Source organism: Haliotis rufescens, unplaced genomic scaffold, assembly GCF_023055435.1.
Source record: "Haliotis rufescens isolate VD_foot unplaced genomic scaffold, xgHalRufe1.0.p SCAF_5, whole genome shotgun sequence".
Classification (NCBI taxonomy): domain Eukaryota; kingdom Metazoa; phylum Mollusca; class Gastropoda; order Lepetellida; family Haliotidae; genus Haliotis; species Haliotis rufescens.
Window position 1 is genome coordinate 55,756,385 of NW_025964223.1, and position 19,664 is coordinate 55,776,048.

General features: G+C 39.1%; 1 protein-coding gene across 2 annotated transcripts; it reads left to right on the forward strand.

Annotated features, from left to right (window-relative positions):
* Positions 1-227: 227 nt before the first annotated feature.
* On the forward strand, positions 228-17,623 carry LOC124125513 (actin-related protein 6-like). 2 transcript variants are annotated; one of them, XM_046488841.2, is made up of 12 exons: positions 228-353; positions 893-1,010; positions 2,395-2,463; positions 3,446-3,569; positions 5,231-5,369; positions 9,274-9,330; positions 11,868-11,966; positions 13,069-13,189; positions 14,278-14,401; positions 14,967-15,057; positions 17,276-17,338; positions 17,464-17,623. In XM_046488841.2, exons 1-12 carry the CDS (start codon positions 283-285, stop codon positions 17,591-17,593), a joined length of 1,206 nt encoding a protein of 401 aa, XP_046344797.2. In that variant the 5' UTR covers positions 228-282; the 3' UTR covers positions 17,594-17,623. The 2 variants fall into 2 exon arrangements, with proteins under 2 accessions (XP_046344797.2, XP_046344803.1); XM_046488847.2 differs by having other exon boundaries at positions 14,982-15,057.
* Positions 17,624-19,664: the final 2,041 nt, after the last annotated feature.

Below are 19,664 nucleotides of genomic sequence, written 5' to 3' on the forward strand. Positions count from 1 at the left end.
CTACTGACACATGTGCGGGCACTTTGTACACAACAGCTTGGCAACAACCTGCAGCTAGGACGTGACGTCACATTTATAAATATAGAACACGCACGTGTTTTTATTTGTCGTTAAAAATGGCTACACAATTTATTTCATGCCGGACATATATCGATACCACATCTTCAGTACATCTCACAATGTGGTTTATGGTGTTCGGGTTGTTTCTCAGGTTTAAATATGCATTTTCAAATCTATTTCTTATTTTTTACGACAACCACAAGTAGGATTATTTTTCCCAACATGGCTGTGTTGGTGTTGGACAACGGCGCGGGAACTGCAAAAGTTGGCTATGCTACCGACAAGGAGCCTAGGTAAGGACATGTTTGATGTAAAGTGTACGGGAACAGTATGAGGAAAATCTGGATAGCTGACAAAGGCTTACACTGTGTTCAGCGATCTTGATCTGCGGTTAAATTCGAGGCTTGTAATACCAACTGACTACAGCCTTTCTTCGCCTTCGGCTCCACTGAGGATGTGTGTTAAACATGTTAAAGATATCGTTGCATTAATTTTAAAACCGATTGGGTGTAGTGCATTTAAACGGACAAGCTTACCGCACTCTAACCCTAAAATACGAGAGAACCAGCCGTTTTGGGATCGTAATGGCTGAGATAGTAAACAACTGGGAATATCTGAAAAATAAAAAAAACGACTGATTCTGACTAAATTCAGATACACAACTATCCCCCTACATCCTTTCGTTTCAGGATAATTCCCAATTGTGTTACATTCTTTCGTTTCAGGATAATTCCCAATTGTGTTACATTCTTTCGTTTCAGGATAATTCCTAATTGTGTTACATTCTTTCGTTTGAGGATAATTTCAATTGTGTTACATTCTTTCGTTTCAGGATAATTCCCAATTGTGTAACAAAAGCAAAAAATGTGCGGACAAGAATTTTCATTGGTGATCAAATCGATGACTGCAAAGATCTATCAGGGTTGTACTACATGCTGCCATTTCAGAAGGTGAGAGCAATTGTCTTGACTTCTTACTGTAGCAGCCATAAGGTATGGAGTCATCCAACAGATGACATCTTTACCTACCCGTGGAGATCCAGGTTAGAATAGGTCTTTAGCAACCCAAGCTTGTCGTAAGAGGCGACAACAGGATCGGGTGGTCAGGCTCGCTGACTTCTTTGATGCATGGCATCCTTTCCCAGTTGTGTGGATCATAATATCAATCACTGGATTGTCTGGTCCAGCCTCAATTATTTACAAGTCCGGTAAGTTTTACAAGTAAGATTAAGTCCAGTTTCCACCCTTGCCGAAATAGGCTGCAATTTCGGAGTTCTGTTTTGGCATGGACTAACAATTCCATGCATACTCCAGTCAAAAGTGTGTAATGAAATTGTCATCCTGTTCGTAACAGAATTTTCAAAGCATGTGTACCTTCAACCTGGCGTTGACAAATATTTCCCAAATCTTTTCATGTTTTTGTAATTTGATGCACTTTGCGAGGTAAGGCCCATTTTTTAACAATATGGATCTTGATATTAATTGATCAAATCGTCTTGAATGGGTGTCGTCATTTTGTTTGAAGCAAATGCAAGTAATATGGTAGGTGGAATCTGATTGGTCAAAAGGAGGTATTTAGAAGGGTCATAGCTCTCAATAGCCACTGGTGGCGCTACAATCGGGCCAGAAAATTCCAACCTAGTGCGGCAAGGGTGGAAACTCGACTTTTACACTCAGTTAACTCCCTTGCCTAGGGAAGATGAGGATGTAAAAGTTGACACCACTTTAAACATAATCATATCAAAGCAGGACACCAGAAATGGGCTTCACACATTGTACTCTTTGGGGTCTTCAGTGTGACGAGCCAGCACTTTAACTACAAGGCTACTAGAGCTGAGTATCGCTTGTTATCTGACGATACTACAGATATCACGATACACCACATCAAATAAAAAGAAATGATGAAATCACTGTAATACAGCTCTAAAACCTCTTTCTTCATACATTTATTTTGTTATCTCAAAAACTTTAACAAAGAAAATCACAAGAAAAAACATTTTTTATTGAAGGGGTGGTTATTAAATTTTATAACAGTTAGTCAGTGTGTCCTCAGTCACCATGTCCTCGTGTTCTGCCTTTCTTACAAGTGACACTATGCTACTCCTCCATTATGGGAGATAATGCAATTAGTTCCTGTTCTATTTATATCATATAACGATCTCACACACTGTCGATTCAAGTATCGTGTTCACTTATGCATCGTTGATATAGTAGGTGTCAGTGAATCGTTACAGCCCTAAAGGCTACCCCACTGCCCTGCTATTAAATAAGTCAGAAGAGATGATGTCCAAGCTGAGAGTTGTTTATTTACACTAGATATGTACTCCTCCTCCAGGGCTTCCTGACCAACTGGGACATCGAGAGACAAGTATGGGACTACATGTTCGGAAAAGATGTCTTCCAGGTACACAGGAAACAAACACCCTGATAGTGTCTTCAAAATCACAGGGGAGACAACTCCAAGTCTATACACGTTGACTTCGCTAGAAACAAGTATCATCAGGACATTTTCATGATTTTATCAACTTTTGACAGGACATACTATACATCATTACTATTTGGACAAGTCTTCAGGATATTTTGACTCACAGCTGTCAGTGTCCTAGCAAATTAGCCGATCTGAAACCCTGATACAGTGCGATAGAATACACATGTAATACAGCAGTAGAAATTTGCGCTAGTCCTGTAGTCCTTGCTAAACTAAGGTGTCGTAAGGACTAGTCGAAATTTCCCATTTTTAAGGGTTTTGCTATATGTTATCATTATAAGGACTAGTGGACTTAAACTGTTAGTTTCTACCGCTGTAATATGTAGTAAGATGAAATCACTTTTCTCATTTGGACAGGGGACCCAAAACATGAACATTGTCGCCTTAGGCTTGGCTGCAGTGACTTAAACGCTGATAAGTTTAGACAACATGGGTATGATTTAAAAACGATATTACATGTCAGCAGTTCTACAAACATGACTATTCCTTAATCAGTTCACGATTTCATTGTCCAAAGCAAAAGATTCGATTAGCTTAATTTTATGCATGTAGTAATGGAAAACTGCATTGTTTTTTATTTCACAGACTTGCTTCAATGTATTGGCTTCATGTATTTCATTTGTGCATTTTGAATGTTTATGATTAGCACTATCTTATATATAACCAGCTGTTGTAAAGTTATTACCTGGAGAGGTATTTACATAAGCAAGTTTTGATTGTTTACTGATCCAGATGTCTTTTGAAATAAATATATGTTTAAACCAAGTTGTAATTTGCAATTTTTGATAACAATTCATAGTAAATAAATAAACTAGGACATATAGTGACTAATATGTGACTAATTTGCTTGTGTAACTTGACCATACCCTACCATGTGTCTACTCTCATTGTTTTGCAGGTCAACTCAAATGAATGTACAGCTGTTGTCACAGAGCCATGCTTCAACTTTGCCTCAGCTCAAGAAGCGATGAATGAAGTCTTCTTTGAAGAATACCAGTTCAATGCCCTGTACAGATGCAATGGTTAGAATACTGTTAATACTCTTATTTTTGTTTACTTTACAAGAGTTATTGGCGACCACATTGTTTAATAAGTCTACTAAACAAGTGAGATAAGTCTTTCCCAACGTCACAGAATAAATGGAATGAGTTTGGTGTATAGTGGCAACAGGCTCTACAGAGTTGTGTCCCTTAGCTGGTAGTATTTCAAGCTCCTTCCCAGCGTGTGACACCTCTGTAACATCACTGCCACCAGTGTGGGCGTGGCCGTTACAAGAATCTTGAAATTTGCGCTCTAACCCCAAATGTAGTAACGTGTATACTTTTGTTTATGTTTTTGGGGATGCCAATACAGTTATTTTTTAAAAGGTTTACGACTGACCGTATTTCCCAGATGAATTTAAATTTTTGTTTGTTTGATCAAATTGGTTCGAGATTGCATGCAGACGAACGAAAAATCACCCAAATCACCCCTTACATTCTTACTATATCAATTACATGATAGTTGAAATGAAACAGAAGTTCAAATTGGCAAACAAAGAAAATAGTTTAGTTAGGGTAAGAGTATTCAGCGTCGCTAGTTTGTAAGCATAACGGTCCATCGATTGCGAGTTCAACTCCAAGCATGGTTGTGACCACCTATCACAGTGTGGAGTTTTGACTGATGGCAGCAATAGTGTAAAGAGCTCCATGAACGGGCTGTCACTGTGAGGAGCTTGGTAGTATTTTGCTAGTATCTGCACTTGTGGGAACTTTAACCCGTTCATCTTGATCATCATCCTTGATCCACCATCCTTTACTCACAGGTTTCGACAACTAAGTAAACATCTAAGGTCAGTATCTATGTGGGCTTACCTCTCACAGTAAGTCGACAGTTGCGGTGTGAGGCAATGAAAAACCTGTAACCATGAATAGTTTTGAAGACTGCTCAAAGTGAATCGCTGTATCATAGTATTAGCTACTATTTATGTAGACTTTAAGATATACAGCTCATTTTACAATCAATATTTCTGGTTTCAGATATTTGTGGAATTGATTTCTGTTTACAGCTCATTACACCATGTATACAACTGCTATTTCTGTTTACAGCTCATTATACCATGTATACAACTGCTATTTCTGTTTACAGCTCATACCATGTATACAACTGCTGTTTCTGTTTACAGCTCTTTTCCCATGTATACAACTGCTGTTTCTGTTTACAGCTCATTATACCACGTATACAACTGCTGTTTCTGTTTACAGCTCATTATACCATGTGTACAACTGCTGTTTCTGTTTACAGCTCATTATACCATGTATACAACTGCTGTTTCTGTTTACAGCTCATTATACCATGTATACAACTGCTGTTTCTGTTTACAGCTCATTATACCATGTATACAACTGCTGTTTCTGTTTACAGCTCATTATACCACGTATACAACTGCTGTTTCTGTTTACAGCTCATCATACCACGTATACAACTGCTGTTTCTCTTTACAGCTCATTATACCACGTATACAACTGCTGTTTCTGTTTACAGCTCATTATACCACGTATACAACTGCTATTTCTGTTTACAGCTCATTATACCACGTATACAACTGCTGTTTCTGTTTCCAGCTCATTATACCATGGATACAACTGCTGTTTCTGTTTACATCTCATTATACCACGTATACAACTGCTGTTTCTGTTTCCAGCATCATGTCTGAGTCAGTACAAGAGCCAGAAGGAGGAGCCAGGGAAGAACCTATGTACGCTGGTGGTGGACACCGGCTACTCCTTCACACACATCGTCCCCTACTTCAAAGGCAAGAAAATCAAAGAAGCAATCCGGAGGTAGTGTACACGGTGGAGATAACTAACACTGAAATGTTGTTTCATAGGGAATGATTGGCATTAAGGCCTGCTTTTGGTAACCATGGTGACATTCCAAGATTACAGGGGGCATGGGTGGTCCAGTCGTCTAAGGTGCCGCGATTCGCTGTGCAGAGTTGCATCCCTTGGGCAGGCCAGAAACCTATGATTGTGGGTTCGAATCCCGGTTAGACCCGATTATGTTTCTAGATTTGTCAGCACCATACCCGTGCTCATGGGTTTCACCGAAGTGGTAAACGTCTGAGACCTGCATCACTTGGGGCTTTCCTCCCACAATAAGCTGACTCACTGTGATATAACTGGAATACTGTTAAAAGCGGCGTTTAACCCTACTCACTCACTCTAAGAGTACATTGTTGCATGTGACTTACTATGTCATGTCATTAGAGCCCACAGGATTTAACCAGATCAGATGCCAAAGGTGGCATTTTTTGATTACCTGGCAGTGTTCCAGATAGATTCTGTATCAGCGTATTGTATGGATGAAAAGCAGTTTAATACGGGTGGATTGCAAATTACGGCTGTATCAAAAACGTGGGCACACAAATCCTTACACTCTCATGATTTATCTTAACCGTACCGTGTCTGTTTATTATCCCCCGCCGCGCGAAAGCGCGAAGCGGGGGATATAGTATTCACGACCGTCCGTCCGTACGTCCCACCTGTTTGTTGCCGCGATATCTCAAGAACTAAACACTGGATTGTCTTCATATTTGGAACTATGGTGTATATACAGACTCTGCAGACACCAGTCGGTTTTGGTGACCTTGATCCCATTTTCAAGGTCACAGCAGACAAATCTGCTTTTAGAGTTGGAAAACAGTGTTGCCGCGATATCTCAAGAACTAAACACTGGATTGTCTTCATATTTGGAACTATGGTGTATATACAGACTCCGCAGACACCAGTCAGTTTTGGTGACCTTGACCCCATTTTAAAGGTCACAGCAGGCATATCTGCTTTTGGAGTTGGAAAACGGTGTTGCCGCGATATCTCAAGAACTAAACACTGGATTGTCTTCATATTTGGAACTATGGTGTATATACAGACTCCGCAGACACCAGTCGGTTTTGGTGACCTTGATCCCATTTTCAAGGTCACAGCAGACAAATCTGCTTTTAGAGTTGGAAAACGGTGTTGCCGCGATATCTCAAGAACTAAACACTGGATTGTCTTCATATTTGGAACTATGGTGTATATACAGAATCCGCAGACACCAGTCGGTTTTGGTGACCTTGATCCCATTTTCAAGGTCACAGCAGATAAATCTGCTTTTAGAGTTGGAAAACGGTGTTGCCGCGATATCTCAAGAACTAAACACTGGATTGTCTTCATATTTGGAACTATGGTGTATATACAGACACCGCAGACACCAGTCGGTTTTGGTGACCTTGACCCCATTTTCAAGGTCACAGCAGGCAAATCTGCTTTTGGAGTTGGAAAACGGTGTTGCCGCGATATCTCAAGAACTAAACACTGGATTGTCTTCATATTTGGAACTATAGTGTATATACAGACTCCGCAGACACCAGTCGGTTTTGGTGACCTTGATCCCATTTTCAAGGTCACAGCAGGCAAATCTGCTTTTGGAGTTAGAAAACGGTGTTGCCGCGATATCTCAAGAACTAATTGCTGGATTGTCTTCATATTTGGAACTATAGTGTATATACAGACACCGCATACACCTGTCAGATTTGGTGACCTTGACCCCATTTTCAAGGTCACAGCAGGCAAATCTGTTTTTGGAGTTGGAAAACGGTGTTGCCACAATATCTCAAGAACTAATCGCTGGATTGTCTTCATATTTGGTACTATGGTGTATATGGCGGGGGATATTTCGTCACTCTGTGACAAATGCTTGTTTTCAAAATGATTTTTCGTAACATGGTTAAACTTCGGTTTACCGTATCAGGCATTATCGTCTGCTTAAACAGGAATACATGTACATCGTTTCCGGTCCTTAGCAAATGGATGTTCTCTAAATCCTCCAAATCATTGGCTAATAATAACACATTTGAATTATCTCATCTTGGTTAAGTTTACATTACTTTGGCACCAAAATCTGAATTACAACACGATCTTATAATGTTTGTATCACAATATCATACTAGTACTCGTCAATTCTACAAACAAGCAGTATGGTACTTACTGGTTTAAAAAAATATGTCTGGTACTCGTCAGGTCTGATAATGACCAAGAAAAAACTGTACTCATATGGTTGAAAAATGATCTGGAGCTCTGACTTGTTGTTTCTGACACACCTATTGAATACTCCCTGCTAGTCATTCCAACGTTACTGGAGCATAGTGGTGCAATGATGCGTCAATTCATATCAGAATCATGATACATAATGAGACGATTCAGTAGATCGGTGAACAATTCCATTTCATTGTCACGTTGTGATACAACCGAACAGTCACAATTCATCAATACCTCCAAATATCAGTGAATCACGATACTTGACTGTGATTTGTCCATATTAACATGATTAACAGGTATGAAATAATATATTCCCAAGAAATGGTATTTTCTTTTTATAATTTGAAGTATTGTGCAGTAGTGAGAAAACCAGTTACCAGAAGACCGGGAATAATTGCAAATATAAGATAGCTACGCGATAAATCGCAAAGAAAAATGAAGAACAAAGTGTGGTTTATTTCACGATAAAACATTGTTCTATCATGACGTCATTTCTGGAGATTCGATCATGCACTCGCAACTGATGATGTCGTAGATTGGAGGACGTTATTTTTTAGATGGGAGTGTCTAGTGACAATCGGTATTGGGGGAAAAGGCACAGGTATTCAACATAATGAATGTGAGAATATGCGGGAAATACCCCCCTGTGCCTAAAATGAACTGTCCAGCATGGCTGAGGTCAGATTGTATTCGGGGAGTTATCATTACTTAGATCATGTAGATACGGGTGAAGCTTGTACACTTTATTTATCATCGTCTTTAACGAGGCTGTACATCATGTACATAATGTTGATATCTCATATATAAGAAATAAACGTCTCATGGTCGACAATAAAACACTGGCAGGAGAATAAACCATGAGGGGCGCAGGATAAACAACTTCGACTCATTTATTTCTTAAATACAATATTTGAGAGGGTAGTTTGAGCTGCTGTTATGCGATGGTCGCTAACTATGTTCATAATGTTCATTACAATGTCAGTTTTTGTCTACATCACTGCACAAAGGAGTCAGAACCTAGGACTGTTTCACAATCTGGTCCCCATTGTAGTAGACATTGTTATGGTCTTGTGTAAAACTTGGACAACTTGTAAATAAGGTCATCATGAACTGTAGTGTAGATTGTACGGGTGTGCGGTATTACCAGTAGACTGGTATATTGTGGTGCAAATCTTCAGCAATACATATTGGGATACATTTGTAAATGTAACAATTATTGGGGCAAATATAAATAAGTATGTTTATGTGTTCCTAATCAGTATGGAGATGGAAAACAGTATCTTTCCGATACAACTTGCCTCTGATGATCTTTTTATCAATTAGCGTGTACTAATCACAACTATCAAGCTCCTGACAGCGATAGCCCATTAGCGGAGCTCTCTATACTGAGAGTATAATGCGGTGTTACACGCTTTAAAGGACATTAATACAAGGTGTAACTCTGATTAACTCATGAAAATGTAAATTGGCAATATATTGCAATACGTATCGCAACACAGGTTCTAAGTATGGCAATATATTGCAATACAAAATCAAAGTCAATACACAGTCCTAGTAGATTGTGATACATTTTATGCTTGTACATTATCATTTTTACAGTATAATGACATTCTTGTTGTAATCCGCAAAATCACTGTTTATTTTGTTTTTTGTTTTGTTTTTTCAGAGTAAATGTTGGAGGGAAATTATTAACAAACCATTTAAAAGAAATCATATCCTATAGGTAAGTGTTTATGTCTTTTTATTACTTGCCCTTTAAGAGATCACCCGTTTAATAAACATACAGCTGTATTTTACATTGTGTAATACCAAAGTGCATTCTTTTGCACTGCAAGAACAAGTTTTACTCACAAATATTGTAAACTCCCAACATCCCTGGACTTTTTCAATGACATTGCGTGGAGAGATGATAGATCACTGAGAGGAGCTTGTGCACACTCGATGACCCCCGCAACCCTGTTGCTAGGCAGACATCACATGACATTATTTCACTTGCAACAAAATTCCTTAATTTACGACATAGGGCATTGTGAGGTGATTGTAAACTTTGTGGTGCAGGGTCCCGTTCCACAAGGCGATCGTAGTGCAACAACAGCAGTAAGTCTTATGTTAAAGTATGGGATTTACGATAAGCGGTACAATAGCTTAGTGTGCTATTGATTGGTATTAAATTAATAAATATCAACTTTTGATTTGTATGAATTATTAATCTGTTAAAATCAATTGGAGTAAGCTATGGATTGCGTACGTATCTGCCTATTCACACGCGACAGTGAAATTTAATAAAAAATAATGAACGGCAAATTATGAAAAACTTGTGAATAGTTCTGGTATTCCTTGAGAGCTCGTTTAGTATTCTGTGTACTTCTCTTGATCGTCCATGTTAAAAATCATGTGACAATGTTAATGAGTAACCATGGTAACGGTGACCGATAGATTGTGTAATTATCATGATAATGCTGTTGATAATAAAATGGTTTTATTTTTAGGAAACTTTGTGAAGATAATAGCATTCTTGTCATTGAATAATAGTGCCCATTTGTCCTGTTTATCAATACCCAAGACAGTCATGTTCGGTAAATGGTACCCCACAACTCCATGTAGACCTATAGTCTGGTAAATCAAAGCCTCTGAAATTATTCTTGATTGTATATATACTGTTCAACAATTTATAGGGATAATGAGATATTTCATACTTCTATGAAAATAGAAGACAACTTTGTTTAACCGATGTTTAATTACTTGAAGCGGAACAAGTAATCGGTCACAGTGAGTCTCCGGCTGGACCAGGGCTTTACCTTGACCTGCACAATTAGTGGTCAGGCGACCCAAAATACCGTATTCGACGTAATAAGCGCCCACGGCGACATTTGCTAATATATTGGCTGGTGGACCATCACAATTAGCACCCCTTCCGATTGATCAATGTACACAAGACTTATTTATTCGCGTATAATACGCACTCGTGTGTTATATGCACCCTTAGTTATGGGCTTATAAATTTTGGAAAAATATATCTGTCATACATAAACACTTCAGGCTGTCAGCATAAATCACAAAATCTATCTTTCAACTCTGTTTTTTCACCAAAATAAAATTCTAATAAGAGCCCCCTATTTCTAATTTTGAGAGCGCCCTGGGCGCTTATTACGTGGAATACGGTAATTCATTTTAAGGGTCCTTGCAGGAAATATGGGGGCCCTGTGATGTAATGAAACAGTGTTGAGTAGTGTACTGTAAGATTTGGTAATTACTTTAATTACCGAACCTATATATATTTTGTCAAGAATTGGGTACAATGAATATTATTGTGCATCCCTTGAGATGCAATGTATTTTTTTCTGCTTCCATTCTTTACATTTGTGCATACTGGACGCACATTTGTGCATCATGTTAAACCCTGACCTGGACACTCAGAATATCCTATCAAAAGTTGAGTAGGATGTTACCATTAGTGAAATGTGACTTTGTGAGTCTATGTTGTTTGGGAGATTGAGGATATGTTACTTCATTGTTCATATTAGTACATTTGAACAAGTCCTCCTTATAGCATGTTTATAAACATGTTTCATTTTGTATTGATTCATGACCTCATGATACAATACTTGTATCCTGGTAGTGTCCTCATTCACCAAAAGCTTTGCACCCTACCTCTTATTCTTTCTTTTGTTTATCTTTTCCATGTTTAGGAATTGCCCTTATGTTATGAGAACTGTTCAGTCCTAGATGAATTCTGTGATTCCACGATCGCGGAAAGAATTGCAGAAAATGTGACTTATTGCAGAAAAATCACGGAATTTGCCATTTTTTTTATCAATCAATACACTAATTAAAAATTATTTTCAAGCTCTAATTTGCTCTCGAATGAAGCCTTAACATTTAACATGCGATTCAAACATTAAATATATGAATCCTTCAATAAAAGAATATTTGAAATAAATAATTCTCATGTTTAAAAGTTCTTGTGGTATTATTACTAGATAAACTATGTCTATATGTAACAATTAATAAATATCAGTAACACTATGCATATGTATTTGCATAATTTTATACCTTGAAATGTCTAAATGCCACTTATGTTGATATTGCAAATGTTTGAATTAATTTTTGAAGGAGAAATGGTTATGTTTTTACGTCAGAATTGTGCAGATTTAACCACAGAACTTTGATAATTTTACCGCAGAATTGGTCTGGGAGTGACTGTTGTATTGTGTGCTGTGTCCAGTATGTATGCTAACATATGCTGACTGTTGTCTGTAGACAACTGATGGTGATGGACGAGACGTATGTCATCAACCAGGTAAAGGAAGATGTCTGCTATGTCGCCACCGACTTCTTCGCCGACATGAATGTGGCCAGGTAAGAAATATCAATTAGACTTCGATTGTTTGTTTTCAGAAGTCACCACAGTGTTAATGTCTGGTTTGTAGCTGTTTGATGCTGCAGGCAGCAATACTCCAGCTATATTACAGTGGCTGCTATATACCTGTGTCTGGACCAGACCAAACTAGTGTTCATATCATGAACAATGTCCTACGCCATCACGGTCTCACGCAATCAACCCCATGGCCAAGCCCTGACCACCAAATACTACCAACACTCCATTTATGACATGGGGGGCACGGGTGGCCCAGTCGTCGAAGGCGCCGCCATTCGCTGTGCAGAGTTGTGTCCCTTGGGCACGCCAGAAACCTATGATTGTGGATTCGAATTCTGGTTTGCCCCGATTATGTTTCTAGGTTTGTCAGCTCCATACCCATGCTCGTGGGTTTCATCGAAGTGGTAAACGTCTGAGACCTGCATCACGTCTGAGACCATGATGTAACTGGAATACTGTTAACAGCAGCGTTAAACCAAACTCACTCACTATTTATGACGCACGTTACTCCACGCGTAATACATGCTTGTAGTGCACGGAACACTCCAGCTGGGAGTGAGCATGGTTGTATGCCATTTTTAGCCCATATTCCAGCACTATCACGGAGGGGGACACCAGGAATGGGCTTCACACATTGTACCAATGTTCGGAATCGAACCCGGGCCTTCGGCATGACGAGCAAACACTTTGACCACTAGGCTACCCGACCGCCCCACTCCAGCTAGGAAAGCTAGCTTAAGGAGATGAGTCGACAAGTTCTGAACACAGAAAGTTTCTAATTTTTGCTGCGGCAAATGAAAAGGATCGATGAGCATAATTGACAGTTTTGGCTTTTAGAAGGCACTTAGTCGCCTGGTTGCTGGGGACAAGTCTGACCTGGAATCCACACAAGCGCAAAGTGTTAATGTACCTAGACATATTTAGCATGGGTGTTCTTAAATTCTTATTGTTGTCAAGGTTGGTTATTACCTGTTTATGTTAAAGTTGAGATATTCTCTGGTAACTGGGATAAGATTTGACTGTAACCGTGGTAACAGATCTGTTTAGTGTATTGCTGTACACATGGCCTCCTGCATGTTGCAGGAAGCGGGGAAAGGAGAACACCATTGCCCGAGACTATGTGCTGCCAGACTACACCCACATCAAGCGTGGCTATGTCCGCCCCCAGGAAGACACCACGGGCAAAGCCAAGGACAACGAACAGGTTGTCTTCTTCTTCTTCTGCTTCTTCTTCTTCTTCTTCTTCTTCTTCTTTTCTTATCTATTTATTTATTTATTTATTTATTACATTTTGGCAAAGTCATTTGTACGAGTTACTGACACTGTCCTAAATGATACAATATTCATATTCTGGAGAGAAAAACAAACCGTAGTCAACTAAAGTTTGTTTCAAGGCGTCAATAGCAGTTATCTGACCGTGGTTGCTGTAAATAACCGTGAGTTGTGCGATCTACCGATTACTTCACACACGATTATGCCAAATTTATATTTACACAATATTGAAAGAAATTTCGAATAAAATTAATGAAATACGTTACAAACATAAGTCTAGATATACAATGAACACTTTTTATAGCTAGACAGTGTAATTGCAAGATTACATTGCGTACTCCAGTACGGATTTGTTGACATGGTATTTCCAGTGTTACAAGCTCACGGTAATGTCTTTACGTTGGGTAAAAAAACATTGAAACTCATTGTGGCATGTATAATGCGCACCCCCTTCTACACAGCTGTGTTTTTTGGAAGAAAAGTGTGCACTATACTCAAGAAAATACAGTAGTTTTAAGATGGCCTTTATCGCAGTGATTCTTGACAAGCCATGATGACCGTACAATCCTGCACACATGCAGACACGCACACACAGCATGCGCAGATACAACATGCATTGTGTTTTCTTGTGCAGTTCGTATGTACATTTTTTAAAAGGCAGGTTGCAGTTAATGGCCCTTGGTTAAAATCCCGGAAAGTAAAAACGCCTCAAGCGTGGGGTTGAAAATGATGCTAGCAGGGATAAAAAACATAATACTTTTGGGGAGATTAAAAGATTCAAAAGGTGTTGCTTAATAATGTTAGGTTAAAAAATAGTGGCCATTTTGAATTTTTTACTTCCAGTTTATTTCCTGATGAAATTTACAATCATTTCCTGATCTGAGAAAATAGAATATTATTATGTTCGTTGGGTATTTCGTATGATGAACACTTCTGGCACCTAATCATATCTCAATGGAAAAAAAGCCCCAAACATGGTTTGGAACATATTGTAATGTTGAGTGACTCTTACTGTTTCAGTTAGTACGTATGAATAATGAGAGATTTGCTGTGCCGGAACTACTTTTCCATCCATCTGATGTAGGAATACAAGAAATGGGAATTCCAGAGGCTATAATCAACTCACTAGAACCAATACAAGAAGGTACAGTCTTGACATTTGATTGTTAATGTGTTTTATGGAGGCTCATCAGATTAATCAGCCTTAATGGTGCCCCGCTCTAAGAAGCGCTCACGGCAATATTTGCTGATATATTGGCTAGTGAACAATCCCAATTAGCACCCGTCCGATCGATCAATCTACACAAGACTTATTTATTCGTGTATAATACGCACTTGTGTGTTATATCACCCTTAATTATGGGCAATTAAATTCTGGAAAAATATATCTGTTGTACATAAACATTTCAGGCTGTCACCATAAACCATGAAATATATCTTTCAACTCTGTTTTTTGCACATAGGTAGGTCTAGTGGTAAGCCTTTTGATAGTCTGGGAATTTTTTAAATTTTAAATTTATTTTTTCGAGTTTCCATAGCAACAACTTAGACTGAAATCCTGGGAATGTTGAGTAGATCATGAGGTTACCCGAAATCTTTTCAAGGTTTCTTTAACATTTTGACCTTCAGCTTCGTTAAACAATTATCACATTTGTTCACTTCACTCCAAATGGTGTTGATCAGATCATATGTGGTTGATGTGGACTCAGGCCACTGTATTTCAGAGATGAAGCCACACCTACTTGGGAACATCCTCTTGACGGGGGGGAACTGTCACCTGCCAGGATTCGATGAGCGAATGTAAGTACACATGTACAAAGGCCCAGTGAATACATAGCTTCTTCACGAACTAAGGGAGTTAACTGAGTCTCAAAGTCCAGTTTCCACCCTTGCTGAACTAGGCTTGAATGCCTGGGTTTGATCGTAGCCCCACCAGTGGCTATTACGAGTTATGTCCCTTCTATGCCCCTCCTATTGACCAATCAAATTCCACCTCTCATATCACTTGCATTTGCTTCAAACAAAATGGAGGTGCCAAGGCAAGACAATCTGATCAATGATCAGGATATATAATGAAACGAAACGTGTCTTACTTCGCGAAGTGTATCAAATCACCTAAACACCTTCATTACGAACATGAAAACATTTGGAACATATCTTTCGACGCCCAGTTGGCGGTACACATCTTTTGCAAGTCCTGAAGTCGACTGAAATCTGCACGTTGACATCCATGTTGTATACGAACCAGATGTCGATTCAGTTACGGAATTATGACTGGATTATGTATGCATAGACTCGTTAGTCCAGCCAAGATATAACTCCTTAAATGCAGCCTAGTTTGGCAAGGATGGAAACTGGACTTTTACAGTCAGTTAACTCTCTTGCCTCGGGAAGATGATATGTACTTGCATGTTGCTGTAGCGTGTTATTTTTGTTTGGCATTAGCTGCACACTAATGACCCCTGGGGTTTACAGGTCAGTATAGGCCTTCAGTACCACATGTTGACCCACAAATATGTTTTACCTCAGGCATTTCTTGACCTATGTTTGATGACTCATTGCGTTCACAGTACCGGGTCATGTATACTCAGCGTCATTATAAAGGAGTCACCTGGGTAAGTAAGGTGTCAACCATGAACAATGCCAACAAGCGTCAATAGGTGTGCGTATGTCGTCAATATGATCAACAGTTGAAGACCAAACATGTTGTTTATGGTTTTCATTCTGATTGGATTTTTTTATGAAACTGGAAAAATGGCAATCTCATTAAAATCAGATCTTAGTTCTCGCTATCGCTAAACAAAGATCTGAGGACGTCCCATTATGGGTCACGTCAGAACGACCTTTCATCTGGCCAATCAAACGTCGCTTACCAGTACATGAAAGTGACAGTCGGAATGTGTTTTCTAATCATGCAACCTCGAAAACGTTAACACAGTGTATTCCAAACAACAGTTACGGTCCGTACGACTGATTCCGTAAAAAATTATTGTCTATCTCTCGCTTCCGTGTGATAAACATTTGAACGGAGGAGGCGTTGCACAGTATGTGTGAACCACTGCCATACAATCTCAACCATATATTAGACATTCCAGAATGTTCGTTTGTTCAGTTTTCAAAATTTTAATTGAGAACTGTGTCAACATATTTTTCAAGCACAGTCTGAAATGGAAGTCGCCAGGTTGAAACGAGTGCCGTAAAGCTTGAGAAAGCTGCTTTCTAATTGGCTCATGTTGACTTCTTGTCAGTCATTTCAGTGGTAGGTCAAAGTTCGCAAAAGGTCGTTCTGATGTGACCCATAATGGGATGTCCTCAGATCTTTGTTTAGTGGCAGCGAGAACTTAGATTTGATTTTAATGAGATTGGAAAAATGGACAACGGTTATTAAAAACAATAAAAGTGCAAGATTGAAGGAGGTGAAAAAAGCTACCCAAAATTCATGTCTGAACACAACCAGTGGTTTTGCCCATGCACAGGCAATGCATGACAAGCAAGTGTCAATGTTGGAATAAAATGGTGATATACTGAACTGCACTCTTAGAAGTTGAAAACGCGATGTATTATCTCTAATTATCTGTGTGTCCCCTCAATAATGAAAAACATGTCTACATAATTTTCAATTCCCTCCGTGGTGTAGTGGTGGAGCGAGCATCCGCCCATCATACCAAAAGACGTTAAAAGATGGTACTTGTTGTTACCTTGCCTGGCGCTCGGCATTGAGGGGCTAAAACAAGGACTAGTCGGCAATGAGTCATTATGTTGTGCTGAGTGGGGTATTCATGTTAAACTGCGGCATGATATCTCAGTGGGCTAGCACTATAAATCAACATCAGTCCGGACTAGTACAGGCACGCAGGCACGCACGCGCACACACACACACGTCACTATATAAGTGCAATAATCTGAGACTCACCTCACCTCATAATTTTCAAACAGTGACTTAAGGTAAAGTTGTTATGAAAGGTGTAAACATGGTTAATGAACTTATTGTTATAATGAGTATGCTTTGTACTTTCAGCTATAGTGATGTGCGGAAGTTGGCCCCTGACGAGTATGATGTAACAGTCACGATGCCAAAAAAGTAAGGACGATATTTAAGTAGACAAAATATTTATGGATAACAATTTCTTTATTATACTACAATAGCGATGTTTTAGAACAGATCCTTATACCGTTGTCAAGCAACTGTGTGTTATGTTGTTTCAGCCCAGCAGCGTATGCGTGGGAAGGTGGGTGCTTGCTGGCCAAGGATCCCAATTTCAGCAAGATGGTCGTCACCAAGCAGGAGTTTGACGAACATGGGCACAATATTTGTTATGAGAGATTTGATGTGTAATATTTGTGTAAATAAATGTATCATTTGTAATTATGATAGTTCTTTGTTATTGCGTGCATCAGTGTTGCAGTGATGATTGAAACACATTCAATAAAATTGTCATCAGTTTGGCAAAATTCTGTGGTATGAAATACTGTTGAAGCTCTCTAGTCCAAGACAAGTTTAAGAGTTGTGACAGCCTTAGCGATGCGTTCACTTTAGGAACAAAGGAGTCTTGTTACCACAAATACAACTGTAGTATCTTGTTTGTTTGTTTGTTGTTTAACGCCGCACTGAGCAGTATTCCAGCTATATGACGGCGGTCTGTAAATAATCAAGTCTGGACCAGACAATCCAGTGATTGACATCATGAGCATCGATCCACGCAATTGGGATACGATGACATGCATCAACCAAGTCAGTGAGCCTGACCACCCGATCCCGTTAGTCGCCTTTTATGCCACCATAATCGCCTTTTACGGCAAGAATGGGTTGCTGAAGACCTATTCTACCCCGGATCTTCACGAGTCTTCAACTGTAGTTCAACTGTAGTAACTTGGCGAAGAGGTCTGTCAGTCAAGGACCGGTAAAAATCTAGTTGTTTAATCCCCAAATCTAGTTATTTTACATAACTAGTACGATATGTGCTGCTGACTAGTTGAAAGTGACCAATGGTGTCTACATTGTATCCCAATTGCATGGATCGATGCTCATGAAGTCAAATCACTGGATTGTCTGTTCCAGACTCAATTATTGACAGACCGCCGTCATGTAGCTGAAATATTGCTGAGTGTGGCGTTAAACAACAAACAATGGTGTCTACCCCTGTTCTATGCATAGACATTGCCTAACAATAGTTGTAATAGGAAGAACCGGGCCCAACACCCTGTCGTCTAAGGCATGGGAATTTACAATGCAGAGTTATGACCCCAAGACGTGCCAGGATCTGCAGATTGTGGGTTTGAATCCCAGATTCCCATGGATTATCATCCTTGGTTTTGTCAGCACCACACCTTTGCTCATGGATTTGACCTGCATTCCTGTGGGCAGTCATACCGCATTAGGCTGACATGCAAGGATGTTATAAAAATACTGTTTGAAGCTGTGACAAACCTAATTCGCTCATTCTGTTAGGAACAGGGACCTGGACAGATGTAGTCTGGATACCTTATTCAACGTATTATGTGATAAGAAAATTGACAAAGGGGCACACTTATTAAAACCATATACAGGTTAATTATTATTTTTTGAGATTGGGTGGTTTGTTTGTTTGTTGTTTAACGCCGCACTCAGCAATATATGATGTGAATAATCAAGTCTGGACCAGACAATCCAGTGATTGACATCATGAGCATCAATCCACGCAATTGGGAAGATTTAGTGGCAGTTGAAAGGTTGATGAAACTAAATCTGTTTCAATAATAATTACAAGATAGTTTGGTAACCCTCCTGTGCTGCTGTTTTCTGTTAAAATATGCACAAGAAAATATTGGACTGTCATGTAACTTTTCTATCTCTGTAGGGATTCTATCAAAGATTACAGATTGGTCAAGATTATGGTAATCTTATTTCAGTCAATCAGACAAGGGGTCAACTAGCTGTTCATCCAGACAAATTGTAAGGGAACCATTTCATCAACATTCATATGAGCCATATATTATGTATATGGAGTATGTTTAATGTATATATCCCGAGTGGCTATTCTTTCTATTAGGAATGAAAGAAGATTTCTGAAGTGTCTAAAACAATTCAAACATTGCTGTTTTATTAGAGACACAGGGTTAAAAACATTCTTGGTTCAGCATCAGCAAATTGATACTTCACTGTATCATTTAATTTCTGCTTTAAGACAAATAATCAAAATTCTGATTCTCTGGAAGATTAATAATTACAATATTTTTCATAATCAGTTGTTTTTAATGTGAAAACGTGTGGTACATGGATATCATACGTTTTATTATTCATCTTATAGCCTAAACATGCTACCGGTAAATAAGAGGCTGTCACTCTGGAATGTTTCAGTGAAACTGGCAAGCAAATATTTCCTCTTCACCAGACTTCATGTAATTAAATTGTGACTGATACACACACA

Excerpts from the sequence above, each read along its gene's own strand:
- LOC124125513 (XM_046488841.2), top strand. The coding sequence starts at position 283 with ATGGCTGTGTTGGTGTTGGACAACGGCGCGGGAACTGCAAAAGTTGGC. Across the intron at positions 2,464-3,445 it reads TCGGAAAAGATGTCTTCCAG|GTCAACTCAAATGAATGTAC; the intron begins GTACACAGGAAA and ends ATTGTTTTGCAG. Across the intron at positions 14,402-14,966 it reads ACTAGAACCAATACAAGAAG|GCCACTGTATTTCAGAGATG; the intron begins GTACAGTCTTGA and ends ATGTGGACTCAG.